The sequence below is a fragment of the Anser anser genome, assembly GCF_964211835.1.
Source record: "Anser anser genome assembly, chromosome: 1".
Lineage (NCBI taxonomy): Eukaryota > Metazoa > Chordata > Aves > Anseriformes > Anatidae > Anser > Anser anser.
In genome coordinates this window covers 119,623,091-119,642,311 of record NC_139720.1, presented here as the reverse complement: position 1 = coordinate 119,642,311, position 19,221 = coordinate 119,623,091, and the positions used below count along the sequence as shown (strand labels likewise).

The following is a 19,221-nucleotide window of genomic DNA, read 5'->3' as shown; positions in this document are numbered from 1 at the left end:
TAATGAAGAAGTGAAATAATGAAAAAGAGTTTTCACTCCACAAGATAAGAAGCTGTGCTATTTCACAGTATTGTAACAAAGCAGAATAGACAGCATTCCTTTCTTCCTCTTCTTTTTGTCTTAACACTTCAACAAAATGGCATGACTATAATTTAACTATAATTTCAACTATAATTTAAATGCTAATTTGCATATACTTATCATAAACCCAAGTAACTGTAACCATTTTAAATTACTTTTACAAATTTGAGATTTTAAAATTCGGGCATTTTTCCATGTGTTAGTTAGATGAAAATGCATAGTTGTACATATTTAACTGTCTACACAGCCTAACTGGTAAAGCTAAACTAGATTGATGTCCCAAGAGCCAAATCTTTCTTAGAATACACTACAAAAAGCAGGAACACTTATGAATAGTGGTGAGGGGATATTCTGCAAATGACCAGATATTAATTATCTGAAAGTACTGAGTATCACTCACATATCTGAGATCTTCAGTATGAAAGGTAAGTGCTCAGTCCACATACTTTGATTATACTGTGGATAAGCTACACGCAATGTACTCTTAAGTCCTGAACGTGGTTTTCAGACATTTCAAGTAGAATATTTGCTTTGTTTTAGAAATACTGAAGGTAGCTGACCTTTTGCAAAGTATTCTCATTGGTAAAGATCAATGGTCATTAGAAAAACATAATAAGCAATAAAATATAAAAGCCAGAGCAATTTATGTACCAAATACAAAACAGCATTCTATATAAAAACAGTGTTTACACCATGTGCACGAACTACAAAGCAAACGTTATGTGACAGGACAGCACTGTCTAGAATAGCATACTATTAGTACAAATATGAAAGAAAAGAAATTGCATATTTTTCCCCAATTCATAAATGAAAATTTTAGATAGCTTGAGTTTGGCATAATGTTTTGTTCTATGCATGGCACAAACTTAAATGATTGCTTTCACGTCTTTTGATGCTATAAAATGTTTAATGTACTTCAGCTGACTTCATACTTTTATTAGGTAAAGGAGTACCTGAATTTGTGTATAAATGATGCTAAAAACATGATTTTTTTTGGTGTTAAACTTCATTGCTACTGTTCATGTTCTACAGTGCTTCTGTGAACTATGACTTTTAAAAAAAGTGTTTAACAAAAGTTTTCAAAATTGGGCACAGACTGTATTTTTCTCCCCAAGCAATACAATCTCTTGCTGTTATCAGATACACAATGTGTTTGCTTATTTAACTTGTTCCTTTTTGTAACTACAGATTTGGCAAGATGTTCGGGGTCATTTTAGCAGCTTCTCCATGTAGCTCACAGCTTATGAAACAGCAGTGGACCTTACGTCACTTTTACGTGCAACTGATGGCACAAAGTTTTAGGTTCGGTTATTGCGTGTAGTTCACGTGCTGGTCCTGAATTTTCATTACTGAGTTTCTTATTATGGTCATAATTACACACTACCACTAACCCTGTCAAACTTGGACAATGCACTCTTACTTCACTGCAAGCATAGTCTTCTGTTAAATCACTTTATCAAGCATCCCCTCCAGCATAACACATTGTGTCCACAACTCTTCCATTCCCTCCTACATTTTGAGAACAGGTGTTCCTACTATCTCATTTTCTATCAATGTTTGTTACAAAAGATTGATGCCTAGTAGTGTACAAGGACATATGAGATGGTAAAGAATTATTATGCTTCAAATACTTTAGCCTTGTATTTCCTTCCTTCATGTGGCCTGAAGTCAGGTACAGTATTTGTGTAGTAATCCTCATTGTTCAGACTTATTTTTTGTGTATAGAAACATAAATGGTAATAGGCTTGTCATTAAAAAATAATTATCTTTTGTCTCATGTTTCTGAGCTCCTGGCAGGGTAAAAATAAATGCAAAATCTTTTTTTAATTTCAAAATCTTGTTCATTGTCTGCCTCCCCACGGTGTGCATTATTTTGTAATAGGATAATTATAGTCCCTTGGTCCATGTTTTGTTATTTAGAAAATAAAACAAAGTCAGTACTGAAACAAAAGTTACAGAAAGGAAAGCAAAAAACAATTACTTCACACAGTCATATAAGCTTCCCAAAAAAAAAAAAACAAAACAGAAGAATTCAAACAACTACTTTCAGCTTTATATCACTTTTTTGCTGTTACCACCTAACTTCCTCTCTACCTCAACAATGAAACTGATGTGTGAAAATCGTTTTTAATGTACATGTAAATATAACAATTTTGCCTCAAAGGAGGAATTTGGTGCTTTGTGGGCTGCCCCCTGACCTTTTTTGTTTCTCACTGTCCATGAAGAATAGCTCGACACTGCTGAAAAGTCACGTTTTGTTCATCTTTCCATATGCAAATGGTAAGTAGACTTTTGTTCAAGCCTCTAAAGCATCTTTCACCAAAATTCCCCTTTTCATATGAAGTGAACAGGTATACTGATTTACAAGAATACTTAAAAAAAAAAATTATAAATAAATAAAGCTTTTTGGAGTATCTACTAAAGGAAAAGCAGAGCTGAAGAAACAGTAGTCTGGAAAAAAATGAACAAAAGTTCACATCTGCAACAGAACACCATCAACTAACCACCCAACGACGATGACTATCAGCAGAGATTTTAAACTCCTGTTTCTGTGTACCGTATTGGGCACGTGGCAGCCAACAATGAACAGCATATCTGACCGTAAAAGGCCACTAATAAACAAACTGAAACTAGCCCCTTGGTCAGTGTGACAGCTTTTTTTTGTTTGTGAGAACCTATACATGCCAGAAATAAATATTTTCACAGCACTCCAAGCTTCTGAACTACAAAACAAGCAGGTGGAAGCAGACATACTTTAAGGACTTTATTTAGCAAATGACAACTAAGAAAGCAAAATCAAAGAGAGAAACTTACAACTCGAAAACCATATAAAGCATTCCATCTGAGCTGTATGTCTCCAACAGTTCAACAATATGAGGATGCTTCAGCATGTGACAAATACTGGCTTCCCTCTTCAGATCTGCAGAAGACAAAAAATAGTATATTAACTGTATATTCAAGTTGTTGATAACTAAAATACAATGTTTGGAAAGATGTAAGCCTCTGAAACTTCTAATATATTCTTTAATCTTTATAAATAACACTTATGAGATAATATTTAATTATTCTCCTTCAGAACTTATGCATTAAATTAAGTTAAACAACTCATGTAGATCTCAAAATGTAGAGACACAAAACCTAATAGGCTCCCCTGATTTGACCAAATAATAAAAGATTTTCTAGGTCATAATCTGAAGAACTAACTGTAATACAGATTGAGAGAGAGAGAGAGAGAAAATCACAAATCATCTAGGTTGGAAAAGACCTTTAGGATCATCAGTTCCAACTATCAATCTGTCCTACCAAGCCCCACCATTAAAACACGTCCCTTAGTGCCACGTCCACATGTCTCTTAAATACCTCCAGGGATGGGGACTCTACCACTTCCTTACACAGGCCATTCTAATGCATGGCCACCGTCTCTGTGAAGAAATTCTACCTAACGGTCAATCTAAACCTCCCTTAATGCACCTTGAGATCATTTCCTTGCATCCTATTCCTTATCAACTGAGAAAATAGACCAACAGGCTCCTCACTGCAATCTCCTTTCAGGTACTTGTAGAGAGTGATGAGGTCTCTCAGCCTCTTCTACTCCAGACTAAGTAACCCCAGCTCCCTCAGCCTCTCCTCATATGTCTTGTCTAGTCCCTTCACCAGCTTCCTTGCTCTTCTCTGCACATGCTCAAGAAACTAAGTATCTTTTTTGTAGTGAGGGGTCCAAAATTTAACACACTATTTGAGGCATGGTCTCATCTGTGCTGAATACAGAGGGTCAATCCCTTCCCTTGTCCTCCTGGCCATGCTATCTCTGATGTCGGCCAGGATGCCATTGGCCTTCTTGGCCACCTGGGCACACTGCTGGCTCATGTTCAGCTGGTTGTTGACCAGCACCCCCAGGTCCTTTTCTGCCCCCAAACTTTCCAGTCACTCTTCCCCAAGCCTTATCGCCACATGGGGTTGTTATGACCCAAGTGTGTCACCTGGTACTTAGCCTTGTTGAATGTGATTGGACTTGACCCATTGATCCAGCCTATCCAGATGCCTCTGCAAAGCCTTCCTATCCTACAGGAGATCAACAGTTCTGCCTCTGCCTAATCTAGTATTGTATGCAAACTTGCAGAGGGTACACTCAATTCCCTCATCTAGATCACGGATAAAAATGTTAAACAGAAGTGGCCCCAGTACTGAGCCCTGGGAAACACCATTGGTGAATGGCTGCCAACAGGACTGAACTCCAGACTACACCAAATTTTCAGCCTAAATATTCAGTATCACTGCAAAACTATCTCCAAATACAAAGGATGGGTAATTTCACTGCACTACAGTAAGCTGTTAAAACATGTAGGTCCCTAGGCCAATTCCTCTGCTCTACACAAGGTCACCTAAAGCAGGTTGCCCAGGACAATGTCCTGTTGGGTTTTGAACTTCTCCAAGAACGGAGACTTCACAACCTGTACAGACAACCTGTACTGGAGTCTGATCATCCTTACAATAAAGAAGATTCTTTCTTATGTTTGAATTTCCCACAGTTTAATTTTTTTTTTAAATCACAATATATGAAATGACACTGACATAAATTTAAACCAACATACACTAGCTTGCATCTCTGTTCTAGAGAAGGAGAAAGACAAACAGTTGTGAATAAACAAAGAGCAGAAACTGCTGACATCTCTCAAAGCTTGACAGACTGTTTTTGATCAATCAACACTTCTTCTGAGCACAAACCAATCCTTTTTATTAAAGAAAGGCAAACAAACAAACAAAAAACACACGACAAACCACACAGAACTCATTTGCTTTCCTCTTTATTGAAAATATTTGCTATTTGTATCATTTAATCTTCCTTAAAACTCTTCTTTTAAGTTACCATCAGTATTCTAGAAAATTAGCAAAATCTTGAGTGAAGCCTTGATAATTAGGATGAAAGGAAAATACCAGTCTGTAGTCTGAAACAGATATTTCACTTTTCTATTCTCTTTTTGTACAATTTTTCATTGCTCAGGAACCATCTACATACGTATTTATGGGAAAATATAAATACTGCTTCTTGATTTGAGAATGCTTACCATATTCTTTTGCTACACAGTGAAAAAAATAAATGTGCTATTTTCTTATTTGTCATATTACATTTCTAACATGAATTAATAACATTCAAAATTACTACAAGTCAGATGAACATTCTTTCATGTGAGGCATTTAACAGGTTATTGAGATTAATGCTAGACTTACAATTTTTGGTCATTTATAAATTCAAAAGAATTTGTAAAATGTCTGAGCTTTAATCCAATAAAAATGTTCAGATTTACGAAGTGCAAATTTACTTCCTATAACTTTCATATTACACTTACATTATGTGCTTCCTCCCTCATCCTTGCAAACCTAACCTAAAATCAAAATGAGTAGAGTAATCCCTTCAAAACCACAATGCGATGGTGAAACAACATCTTAGGTAGTGCAAACAGAGCAGTGAAAAGAAGCAAATAATTATTTTGGTGATGCAGACGAAATTCAAGTAACAAAATTCATGCCAAATTTGTCCTTAATACAGAGGTAAAATCCTATCACATAAGAAAACAACAGTATATCTTTTATTATTTAAAGATACCCACATACCACTGTGTTCATACAGAGGATCTACTACGGTAGTTACCATATGGTAACATTCCCTTCCATTGTGCTTAGGTATGGATTCAACACCAAATGATTACCACCCCACTCTTCTAGGCAGTAAGATTCTCCTTGTCATTCACCAAAGTACGCATACAGTCCTTCCTAAATGGGATCACAGATAAGTATACTGATAGATGGTTTAACAGAATGGAAAACTAAATGATTCTGTAATAACTACGATCTCCAGAAAATACAGCACTTATTATGTTTCTTACGATCTAAGGATGTTAATACTACCACACCTTGCCATGGTTATCTGATACCTTTCTTTTTTTTTTTTTCTAAAATATGGGAAGTGAAAATCCAACAGGAAACTACAGAAAGTTCTGCTTTCTTTATGGGTAAAAATTGTGTTCAAAATAGTTTATTTTGGCTGCTTGCTTTATTCATTTCTTGTGATATCTATATATATTCTGCAGGAAAGGAGAACTGGGAGAAAGAAAATATCATGTGCTGCAATTTAGCTCATTCCTTTGTGTAATATTGCACAAGCAAAAGAACTGCTCACTGACTGAGGAAGGAGAAGAATAATGTGGAAAATACAATTTCTGAACAGCAAAGCGAATGTATAGAAGTCACAGAACAAGGCTTTAGTAAGACTTAGGTGGCTTGGGGCTAAGAGCAGAACAAAGTCCTATTTTAAAAACAGTAGGAACTTGTTTAACAGAGGACCTATTAGGGAAGAAGAAAACTTGGTGTAGAGACAGACAGATACATACCACATTGATTCAAACAAGTCACAAGTCAAAAACGACGATGGACTCTGAGGTCCATTTGGACTCTGACCCAAATGTCAAAAGGTGTTATGCTTAAGACCAGTAAGAAGGCAAGGGAAAGGAGAAGAAATGGCAGAGATGGCATATATTTAATCATTTTCACTTAAAAAACATCATCACCATCTACTCAGTCCTTTCTCAAATGCGTTACCCAGACTGAGTTAAATTTCAGCTCCACACACTCCTCAAGGGGTAATTAAAATCCTAACCACCTGCAGATACTGCTGAATAGAATAGTTCTGAATAGAACCTAAAGCCAAGCAAACTCTTGGCTGCAAGCATGGGACTGAAGATGCCCTAAGAAAAATCCCATTATTATTTTGTGAGCCATCATATTATCTGTAACTTAGTATTCTGAATATAACATCATATAAACTATTTTCTATCTTCTGTTAAGTTTCCTAAACCTCTACTAAATATTTTGCCATATCTTGTGGTGATAAAGGTCCTGCTCATCCTAAGTCAAAATATGCCTTCCTCTTAACACCCTGAAGAGATTCAGGACACTCCAAGAATCTGCCAATGGAATAAGTCAGTTTTAAGGAGCAAGAGGTGGCACGTACCGTTTACTAAAGATTATGTAACTTACATTTTGAACATCATCCTTTGATAATAAGCAAAATTTAGCCAAAAGAACATGCTCTAAGGCAAGATAAGATCTTGAACTGTTTAAAAAGAGTCACTGACACTGTTAAAATGCCATGGAAGTTCAGACTTCTATAACAAATAGAAAAGTTCTAAGATGGAAAAGGGAATTCCCAGTGATAAACAACACAGAGAAAACAGTCTTGTGCTTGGACAAGGTTGCAACACTGAAAATGGAATTGCAGGAAGCTCTAAAAAGATAGCTGGTCCAAATAATGTTAAGAAATAAATATCAGTCTTTGATGGAAATATGAAACATGAGCATCACTTAAAACTTGTATGGGAGTTAACTATTATCCTATGCATCCCTGACAATTCTGGCAAACACCGATTTTCCTTTCAGATCTGATACCCAAGTTTTTAAAACATCGTCTCAAACACATTGAATGTATTTTGAAGGTATGCTCATGCTATCCTACAGCATGGAAGAGCTAGATGCTCCCTAGCAGCCTGAATTATAGCACTATTATAACATCTTCGACGGTATAATCACAATCTTTCTCAGCAAGACAGAAGACATAAAAAGTCATTTTTAGACATACAGCATTCTGATTTTCCCAGTTCAATCCTTTAAAATATTAGTTCTCCATCCACAGCTTGAGTATGACTGTATTTGAAAAGAAGTATCTACATTAGTAGTAAACTGTTTGCTTAAAACACTTCCATGTATTTTGCAGAGAGAATGTGATCACATAATTTACATAGGTATGTCAGTACTAAATATTAAAAGGAAATCTATCTATCTATCTATATTTCTTTGCAGCAGAGAAATGATTCCTGGATTAATCATCTAATTAACATCATTATGTTGTAATTCAAAGAAGATTTCAAATATCACCATGGCTGTAAACTGCAGATAGCAACACGACAGGTGGTAACCATTCCCAAGTTTTATTTTGGGTCAGGAACATACTTTTGAAGAACATCTCCCAGTCATTTCCACCTACCATCTTTTGGTATGCATCCCAGAGAAGCTGATGTTTACTTCAACTAGATCCAACTGAACAGAATGATGTGCTTCAGAAATGTGCCTGATGTGCTCCAGTCAGGAACAGCATTCAGGCCACAAGGTCAGACTAGTCATAGTTCAAAGTAACCCCTCTGAGGCGTATACAATACAGACACTAGTACCTTCACTCTACAAATACGTTGGTTTTGATCTTGTGGTGGGTTAGCCTTGGCTAGAAACTGAACTCCCACCCATGCTCTTGTTCCTTGTTCTGCTGCTCAGCAGGATGCAGGGAGAAAAGAGGAAGAGAAACAAGAGAGCTCATGGGCTGAAACAAAGATGAGGAGGTTGCTTACCAATTACTGTTGCTGGCAAAAAAAAAACACACCTTGATGTGACAAAATTAACTTAATTTATTGCCAAATAAAATAAATTTGTAATTATTGATTCAGGTAGTGGGAAACAAAGGCAAACATTGGAACAACACCTCTGCTCCCACTTTTGCAGGCTCATCTTTACTTTTTCACTCCAGATTCCTCTACTCCAAGTAGCACAGGGGCATGGGGGGCTATGGTCAGTCCACAGCAGTTTCCCTCTGCCACTTCTTCCTCCTCACACCTTCCTGCTGCTTCCACATGGGTTCTCCACAGGCTGCAGTCCTCCAGGAAAAAAAAAAGTCTGCTCCAGCATGTATCCTCCAGGAGCTGCAGTTCCTTCAGGAATATCTATCTATTCCCACATGGGTCCTGCAAGGGCTACAGTGGGTATCTGCTCCTGCGCAGGCCCTCCACAGGCCACAGGGAGTATCCACTCTGCCAGGGATCCACTCTGCCATTCGCTTCTCCCCTCCTCTGATTTTCATACTCCCTTTTTTTGTTCCCTCCCCCTTTCTCTCCCTCCTACATTTCCTTAGATATATTTTCACAGAAATGCCAGGTATGTGGCCAATAGGCTCAGCTTTGGTCCATTGTGGAGCCACCTGCAACTGGCTGTGTCTGGCATGGAGCAGCCCCTGGTCTCTTCCCACAGAGCCTGCCCATGCAGCCCCCTCTCTCCCTGCCAAAAAAACAAAAACAAAAACAAACAAACGAACAAAAAAACCCTTGCCACCAGCACTTGAAAGAGGTTTGCACTGCTTTCTAGTCCAGCCGGACTGCAGTAGCCACCATGCTCCCATGGGCTCCCCAGAAGATACGACCACCTCCAAGCTGAGCATGCTGCTATCTACCTCTGCCTCAAGACAGCACGTAACAAGAACACGATGCACCCTGCACCACAGCCAGCTCTGGTTTTACCAATCGTCCTGCATCCGAGGCTGCAGTTCCGAAGACAGGTGATCTTCCAGGGCAGTACAAGCTTAACAAAGCTCCCCTATTCCCATCTCTGTTTGCTCTTTCCCACCCTCTAAGAGAATTACTCTTAGGCTTTATTGTGCTAATAATATAGCAAGTAAGTCATAAAAGGACTCGGCACAACCAACATACTGCAACAGGAACAAGCTGCAGGAGGTGGGAACATCTGACATCGGCAATGAACATACTGACATCGGCAATGAAACCCCTGTACTCCAGAACCATAGCGATGTTCCTGCCCCACAGATTTTTTATCTCTTTTTTTCATGAGAGTCTTCCCGTTTCTCTTTACCAAAACCCCAGTGCTTTCCTTTCTGGGATACATGGCAGCCCCCTCACCGCACACATACATCTGACCAACGAATGACTCCTTGCCTCAACAAGCAGGAAAAGCATACCTGCTTCCCTTCCCATGCACTTCAGGGTGGCTAAAGGTCCACAGTAGCCAAGCTGATTTAACTGCTGGCTCTTTCTCTTCATCCCATGCATGTTCTTGCCCTCTGCTCCACTGTGCAGCAGTCTTGAGCTTGCCACACCACACACCAAACCACTTCAGTGTGTTAACTTGACAAAAAAAACATTCACTTTTTTCCCCACTGGCTCAGTGTCCTAGTGTATGAAACGACCACTCAGTGAGCAATCTCAAGTATGGAAGCTGGCATAAAAGCAAGGACAAGAATATGGAAGCAGGAGACAAACATGACCACAAAAGCCAGCCTCAGGAGCTGCTTAGGATGTTGCAAAACACAAGTAAAAGCACAAGTACACACCTTCCACTGCATCGCCACCAAATCTTATATTTCATAGTCAATCTGTAGCTTACCAAACATGATAAAAGCATACCACAAAGAAACAAATATATATAGTTCACAAATGGCCCTTGATAAAAAAAAAAAAGCCACTGGTAATCAGCAATTACAATGACAATGTGAGATAATCAGTCTTCAGTATCTTCTGTTCCAAGGCTACTGCAGAAACAAGAAGAGGGGGGAGAAAGAAAAGCAAAATGTAGTTGCAACTAATACTTAGCAACCAGATTGCATTTCTAATCCCCCACATGCAGAAACCTTTGGAAATCTCCATTTCATGGAATCAAACTTTACAGATGCTCACTAAATTCTGAGTAACATCCTTTTTTTCTACTCTATTCTTTCTCAGTGTTTGGACATAAATGTAAACATATTGATGAACTTTCATGTGGAATTAGATGTCTTGAGACATTTAAAAGGCAGTTCTCCTTCCCCAGTTCACACTCCATCAGCTACGAAAACATGAAGTGTGAGAAAAAAACTTTCCTTCTCTCTCATGACTGCCAATACCTCCACTCCACCAGATTTATCCAGAACGATGTACCAATAGATGGGTTTGTGTCCATGAAAGCAAATCCTCCTTTCTTTTACTCATTTTCTCATTTTTATTGGAATACAAATAAACAATGCTTCATAAAGAAAATGGTATATTTTGGATAATGAATCAACTTGAACTAATAAAAAGGTGTTTAAGAATGTATGAAAGAGTATTAACACCTGTCTATTGTAGATAATTAAAATCATTTATTAACAAGTGATTAACAGCAGATTCAATGAGGTAGGAGGACAGAGGAAGAAGACGGGAAATGATGAAAAATGAAACCAAGGCTTCCTGGATTATTATTATTATTATTATTATTTTCCCCTTCTTCTTTTTCATCTTAAGTGCACAGTCTATTTCAAAACACTTCTAGTAGTTCTCCTGGCTGGAAAATAGCAGTTTCAGAAGTGTGGCAAAACTCAAGCAGGGTCATGACATCAGAAATAGTTTTATAAACCCAGTAAATTAATTCAAAAAGGAGTATGGAGAGGTGTCACTGTCAGAAGTTTGGACATGCACACAGAAATGGAGGTGGTTGCTGAAGACATTCATAAACCTCTGCTGTAAAATCTGTAACACTTTCTCCTATCTTTGATCTGTTTTCAATAATTTATGAAAGGAAATTGAAAACAGTCATTGACTCTCAAGATGTGATCAATCACATAATGAAAGCACGTTCACTACCGATAACCATATTATATTAAATCCCATGTTCCCACCTGCTGTGCAGCACTGCATAATAGCCTGATACACAACACCTTTTAAATTACCATAGGCCACATTGTTACATTACAAACCACAATTTTAAACACTTTACAATACAATGAATTTTTTCACAGAGGTAAGTGGAAGGGTGTGCAGCTGCTGATCTGTCAGAATATGCTGTGAGACTTCTTTTTAAAACAGGAGAAAAAAAGCCAGTTAAACACAAAGTGTGTATTTGTTAAAAGAATGCTACATGCTGGTCAGAGCACTGAAATGGCAAAATGCTCTGCTGTAAAGTCACAATAGCCTTCTTTACTGAAATGACTAGAAGGTCATAATTTCATAAAATTACACATACTGTTTTTCCTTATAATAAAAGTGAACTGACAAATGCTTTAGTCTAGCAGCCCCATTAAAAGCAACAATTGTTCCCTCCTCTGTCATCTCAATCTCCCCTCCTGCAGCATCTCTCACCTTCATGCTAGTGAAGCTGCTTGTGCAACTGCACAATAAACAGGATCATGGAATCAGTCCCACTGCAAATAACTTCTCCCCTTCCCCTCAGAGCAATTTTTGAGCAATTTTTCAGCCAGACTAATTCTGAATGCAGACACATAAGCACAATGTGTGTTGACAGCACAGCAGCAAAAACAAATGGCCACGTTACAGCAGTATTGCCCATCTTAAGGGCACAGCTGGATTAAAATGTTTGGGCAGTATGTCACATCACAGTTTTTTATTAATTTGCTCCTCCCAAAGACTAAAGAAATCAGAAAACTAAGAACACTAAATGTCACAGTATTATCAGGATATGCTAACATGCAGCAGCTTTATACTTTTGTACATTTAACTGAAATTCAAATTCAAACTGAAAAATGAATTTATAAATCAAGTGCTTTTTCTTTTTCCTCCCTGTAATTTGTGAAGTTTATGCAACTCAAAGTCGACATGTCTACCTACAGATTTCTCACTAGGTGGCAACACAGTTCGTACTTTGATCTGCTATGTAGCCAGCAACTGAATACAAAAGGTACCTGCATTTATTTGGCTGTTGAGAGCTTTACGTTTGGGTAGTTTTATACTTATTGATCTGTTTAATGATGATGGTAAGAATTCAGACATAGGAACAAAAACAAATAAATGCCACCTTAAAATAATTAAGGTGCACCCAGGGCTAGGCTAATAAGCACCCTTTTATCAAGACTCTGTAGCAGAACCTTCTCTCCCACGTGCTTAATGAGTCACTCAGAGCTTATGACTACACCAGTCGTCTGTTGTGCTGCACACATCGATAACTGGGTTACACAACTATAATAAATTTAAACACAGTCTGCTGTTGGAAGCCAGAAGTTTCTTCTTTAATCCACGAAACTGTAACAGAGTGGTATACTTACTGCTTTGAAGTCCAGCAAAAAGCTCAGAAAGACTAATAACTTACAAGTAGTTCTGCTGAAATCACTGGAATTTCTCCTGCTTAAAAGTTACATCAGGCTGTGCTTTTTTCCCCCTACCTATGCTGCTCTCACCCTAAGGGATTTAATTTATTTTATTTTTTTTTCTTCAGGGATGTGCACGTTGGTGCATTTAAGTCTTCTCTTTAGCCTTTGCCCAGGGCAGTACAGGTAATGCATATCTGAGGATGAGCTAAAATTACCATTATCAAACAAATTCAGAGTGGCAGAAAAATTCAACACCAGACTTTGACATTTCTAATGTTTTGGCCAATATTCACTTAGGCAGTTCAGGTTAGATAAAGGTTAGACTTTGTAGTCCTTTAAGGGAGTTTTTAGCAGGGAGAGTAACATTTATATCAAGTGCCCTCAAAGGCAATAGTACATTACCAAGAAAAGAACGTTACTTCACAGAATCATTAAGGTTGGAAAAGACCTCCATGATCATCTGGTCATCTGACCATGATCCATGGTCATCACACTACTACCAATGTCAACCACTAAACTATGTCCCTAAGCACCACGTCCAACCTTTCCTTAAACACCCTCATATACTTGAACCAGAAAAATTAAAAATTACTTCTGTTGCTTACGATCCTAATATTTGTACTTTTCCTTTTGTTTGTAATTATTCTTCTTCTGTAGCTTAGTTTTTACCTGAACACAATGACAGGGAAATTTACTTTCTGATATCAACAAAGAACCTCAGTTTTACAGGAAGAAGCCTGGAATCTGAAAGACACAAAGGAAATCTATTCTTAACATATTGAGCTAGTCTAGACAAACTGTTCCCAACTCCTACTCTAGGAAGGGTTAAAGAAGCCATTAGACTGCTGTTATCGAACATTAGCAGCCAGGAACAGAGTGCCCAAAGTCACCCAGAACACAGAATCGACTGTTCAAGATGCTTCTTATACAGCCAGAAGTTACGTGCTTGTTTGTTTGGATCAAAGTTACTTTGGTCTACAACTCCTGGGTTCTGCATAGCCAACACAAAACCAGCTGCTCACTAATACTAGAAATGGACTAGTATATTTTGCCCATACCATTAAGTCCAGAGAAGCCAGGCAAAAACAGAATTGAAAATATTAATCTACTCTGATGAAATCAACTCTACAATGTCAGGTAGCTCAGTTAATGACAGCATTTTAGTTGTAGCACAGCATGCAGGACAGGTTACTTTGCCGTTTTTCTCAGGCAATTTAGTGGAAATTGCAATATATGCTGCTGTACTGAGACAGCCTGAGTACCAAAAGCTTTCTCCACAGCACATTGAACTCAATGATGAACAGCATCTACAATGCACCGAGGAGATGCATGCTGAGTAATAGATGACTATCTGGTAATTTTTAAGGATCATACCAATTCGCACTAAGTAGAAAGTCCTGTAGAGAGAGTGGTATCTGAACCCTGAAGAACAAATACCTTGTATATGAACAAAAACAAGAACAAAACTTGTATTCTGGCTCACTGACAGAACAATGTCAGAAACTAGAAAACTCTTTCCAAGCAGCAGTAATCCACAGTCAGAAAAATAAAGCAATTTTGTTTTCTTCCTTTTCTACATGTGCTTCCCTTTGCAATTATTACCAAAAAGCATAGACAATTGTTTTCTTTTCTTTGTTAACCGACAAATTATAAAACAAGTCATGTCAAACAGGTGTGCACGTCAGTTCAGTAACAAAAAAACACTACAGAATGTATTCTTTACCAGCACTTACAGGATTTCATGCTATGAACTAGCATGAAAAATTTCAAATAGACTTGTTGTTACTTCCACACATTTACAAAATACTTTTAAGTACTTCCTATTAAGGTTGTAGTGCTTTTTCCCTTTTCCCCCCACCATTTTCCCTTTTCCTTTTGTGCAGCTGCAATACTCCTTTGCAATACTCCTTTCAAGCTTCTGAAATCAGTGCCCTTCAATCACATCCCTCCTTTTCATTCCACAATAATCAAATGCTAGTGATTAAACCAGTGCTGCTGAGCTCAAACTTGTTTCTAACCGCATTCAAGTCACAGCTCTAAGAACGAGGTTTTAACTTGTCCAACTTGTCTTGGACTGTGCAACTGGCAGATGTAACATATCCCCATAAAGAACCTATCCAATGACAATTTGTCTGTGAACAGATTTGAGTTCTATTTCAATGAAAGGTCATCTGAAAAGTAATTTCTTTCATAACTTTCACATGAGTCTCATGATATTTAAGGGACAATTCTTCATCATCAATCCAGATGTAAAAGCGTTCACCTCCTTCATCTCTCCCAAGAGTTAAGAAAACAGTACTTAATTCCCCCCCTATTTTCTCGTGATGAGTGAGGATAAGAAAAAACCCACCTGGAATTAATACTTAGCCAAAAACAGTTCAGTCACCTAATCCAATCAGTGTAACTTGGAAATTGTATCAGAAAACAGGAGATACAGACTTGGAAACAGCACATCTGCATTGCTTTTTGACTCATTTCTGAGTGAGTTCCCAGTGCCTCTGAAACTCCACACGCTATGAAAGGCAAGAATCCTGTAGTAATATACCACTTTCCTTCACTACTATAGGACATTTCAAGGGACTAATATTGATCTATAAAGCCTTACAATAAACAGCTGGCATAATGAATTGCTCCTCCCTCTTGTCAGAGCCAAGATTATTTAAGAGCTTACACTCACAGAACCAAATTAACTTTCTTCAGGTGTTAAGGAAAGGCTTGACTCAAATTCATTGCAACAACTAACATGTCCTATCTCACCTCTCCATGTTCAGCATGAGATCCACTTTCTTTGGTATCCAAATGGAAGTGATGATCAATTAAAGCAAGAACACAACATTGTAAGTTCTATCCATTTATCTCACTCTTAAGTGCAAGAGCAACCGCAAGCTTGTATATAAATTAAATGCCCACAGTTATATTCTAGAAGGGCACAGGAGTAGAGTAACTGACAATAATCTGTATCTGCAAAACAGAGCTTTGTAAGAGCAGGAAAGAAACAATTAATAGGGTTAAAAGAAAGAACCAAATCTTCTTTCCCCACAAGTTTGAAAAAGAAGTTTAAATATGTCTCCATTAAATGCCACTAAGGTAAAGAATTTCATTGACATGACGGGATACTTGGAAATGTAAAACATAAACCTCACACAGGTCAGCTTCCATAGTTCCTTTAGACCCCTTTTCCTGCCTACTCAACAAAATGAAAACTCTGTTTAAACATGACAACATGTGACTCACAGGCTGAGTGTAGCACTGCCCAGATCCTGAAAATAATCTGAAGCATGGTTGCACAAGATCCCCCATTCTCCCACTCCCCATTCCTTCCTTGAAGGAGAAGCAAATAACAGTTCTCAGCCTGACCTTCCTTCCATCACAAAGCTCTCCTGGTGAAACTAGCTGTTCATGTCTCATGCTGCTCAACCACGTTCTGAATTTTCCAGAGCACTGTAGTAGGCAGAGGAAGACAAGACACTGAGGTAGGGTTGGGTGTACTCACCACTATAGAAAGGGGATGAGTTATTCATCTGTGACTACAAATAAAAGTAAAATTTGCAAATCCATGAGCTGTTATTCAGGTTGGATGTACATCTGCAACACTATTAAAAGCCAGCTCAGGTCTAGCAGGATTTATTAGCTCAAATGCAGTATATGCAAAACAGCTGTGCTGCTTCAGGGCATGATGACACAGTATAGTATCTTTCAGTCAATACCTAAATTAATAAACCATGATGGACTTGAGCTAGCTGCATGCAAAGTCACTTAAAAGTCACAGTGACCCTGATTCTAGAGGATTTATTAGCTCAGCTAAAGACAAGCTGTGGGTATGCTAATAAACAATCCCAGAAACATAGTGCCAAGAAAATGGTGCTGATATTCTACAAAGGGTCAGTTCTGGACTGGTATTATGAGAGAGCTCACAAACCTCAATAGATACAAGCTCACTGTGCATGTTTTGCACATCCACATGCTACCACATACTGACTGGACTTCTTATTTCTTATTAGCCACAGTACCCCCGTCTGTATTTACCACAGAAAAATAAGATTTGGCTGCTTAAATCATCTCGTTGTATAAATCTTCATCCATGAAAAACTAATTAGGGAAATAAAATGGCCTCAGAGCATAGAGAAGTTCATGCAGTTTATACATATTCCATGTTTTGTCACACACTACAGTCAGTTTGGAAAGCCTATTTGTAAATTCTAGGTAAGCATCATTTTAAAACACAGAACACTTCATCGTAACATTCTTAAGCTGGAAAAAAATTAACTCAACACTTTTTTTTTAAACCTTTGAACTTTTACCATTAAATGTGCACCTAAAGCTTTCAACCTTTCAACTTTCCTGAGATATGCTTTATTAAATTATCTCTCACTTTCTCTTTTCCAAATGCCACAGAAGATCATGAAACTGGAATCCATTTAAACCTTTTATTACCACAAACATTATCTATCAAGTGATGCTTCTACTGACTTAAGTACAATCACAGACACAGAAGTGCAATATGCTGCCAGCAGTGAATATTAGAATCGAAGAATGGTAGCAGCAAACAACAATGTGCCTGTCATAAGAACTAATTTCAAAGAGTTTCTGCAAAAATATGTGCCCAAAGTCTACTAAGGTATATGCCAAATTAAACTTCGAAGACAGTCACAATGGCCTATGGATTTTAAGAAAAAATTGACAAAACTTTAACTTACTGTGTGTAGGTAAGAATGTAAGCACTGCAGAAAAGTAACAGGAATTTCTCCTACGGACTATTTTCTTTGCTTTTTTTTTTTTTTTTAAACTGTAAACCTATTTTCCAATTTCCAAAGTATTGATAATAATCAGATGATAAATATGCCATAAAACCAGATGCCAACTACTATCAATGAAACCTGTCATCTCTAGTCTGCAAAGGTATTTTAATATGCAAATTATTGCTTACACATACTGTAATAAATAAGCACAAATTTTAGAAATTCAAAATTCTGCTTCTGCTTTTAGTATACACACATCCCTCATTACTATTACACATTTGCAGTATAATCATCTAGCACAGCAAGTTACAAGACCTTCAGCATAAACTCATCTTTGAGTTGGGCTTAGAGCAATCAGCAATTAAAATCTGTTGAACAATGGACTTGGACATTGAAATACAGTATCAATACAGTATTAAATGAAAGACAGAAAAATTTAGCTTTCTATAATCTCTGAAGATCTAACAAGCTGTGGAGTTGCAACAGGAACCAGCAAGGACTTGCCCAGAAATCAGGCTCAAGTGAGAAAGACCTAGAACTGAGTTGGATGTTCCTTACAAGCTCTTTCTTGAAGTTCGAATACAAAAACCATGCCATCCTTTTTGGAAATTGTTCAGATGGCTAGAATGACCTACATTGCTGTAACAACCAAAGCAAAACACCTGACCTCAGAACATTCTTCTGGGCTAGCCTCTATGCAAAAATGTACAGACCAAATGAAAATGATAATTTACATCACAAAAATGGAGGAACAATGTAAGTTACTGTACATGAACAAAACTGTTCCTTTTTCTATTTTATCATGTGGTTACAATGGCTGCCGCTTTATCGAGTCACATCAAAATACAGCATGTAAATCTCAATGCCCACAAAGACGTCCAAAAAGCAAACAAAGAAAGCAGGTGCATCTGGATCATACTAGTAGTAGATGTGAAAGGGCAATAACCCAGCTTTAACTCTCTATCAGTCAGTGCTACCGGAATCCAAAAAAACATCACAAAGACCGTTTTTCTAATAGCATTTTAATTTAATTTAAGTTTGACCAGTTTATTAATTCATGACTGCCACAATGTAGAAGTGACTGCAAACAATGAATCTGCCTTCCTGTCAAGCAAACTGTCACCACCTTACAGCCAGCTCTAAAACTCTGTTCTACAATATAACATTCCTAAATACAAAACCAGAAGATAGCTAATTTTATAAACAATCTCCGTTTTTGTAACACTAAAGAAGCAAATGTTTTTATACTAGTTGGTACTACATGGAATACCTAAAAAGAACATTTTTTAAAAAGTGTTATTTCTATATAAAACCCACAGAATAGTTATTATTTTTCTTTCAAATATTGTTGCATATCTTGGCAAATGTATATGCGTGCCCTCAGTCTTCAGACCACCATTTATTTGCAACTCTGATTACCATGCCCTGAAGCAGGGAACAGCTCTGTTAATGACAGCAGCCCCATAATTCCTCAGAAATTGTTATGAACTATGCTCCACAGAAGAAAGTTACTAA

The 19,221-nt window shown here is 37.6% G+C and overlaps 1 protein-coding gene across 6 annotated transcripts in view; it reads right to left on the bottom strand.

Moving 5' to 3' along the window:
* The window catches only part of CASK (calcium/calmodulin dependent serine protein kinase), a 219,842-nt gene that overhangs the window by 126,372 nt on the left and 74,249 nt on the right, over window positions 1–19,221 (bottom strand). For all 6 annotated transcript variants that reach the window (XM_083821116.1, XM_083821117.1, XM_083821119.1 and 3 more), the window contains exon 3: window positions 2,896–3,001. In XM_083821116.1, the coding sequence (XP_083677242.1) occupies window positions 2,896–3,001 (106 nt within the window). The remainder of the gene's footprint in view (window positions 1–2,895; window positions 3,002–19,221) is intronic.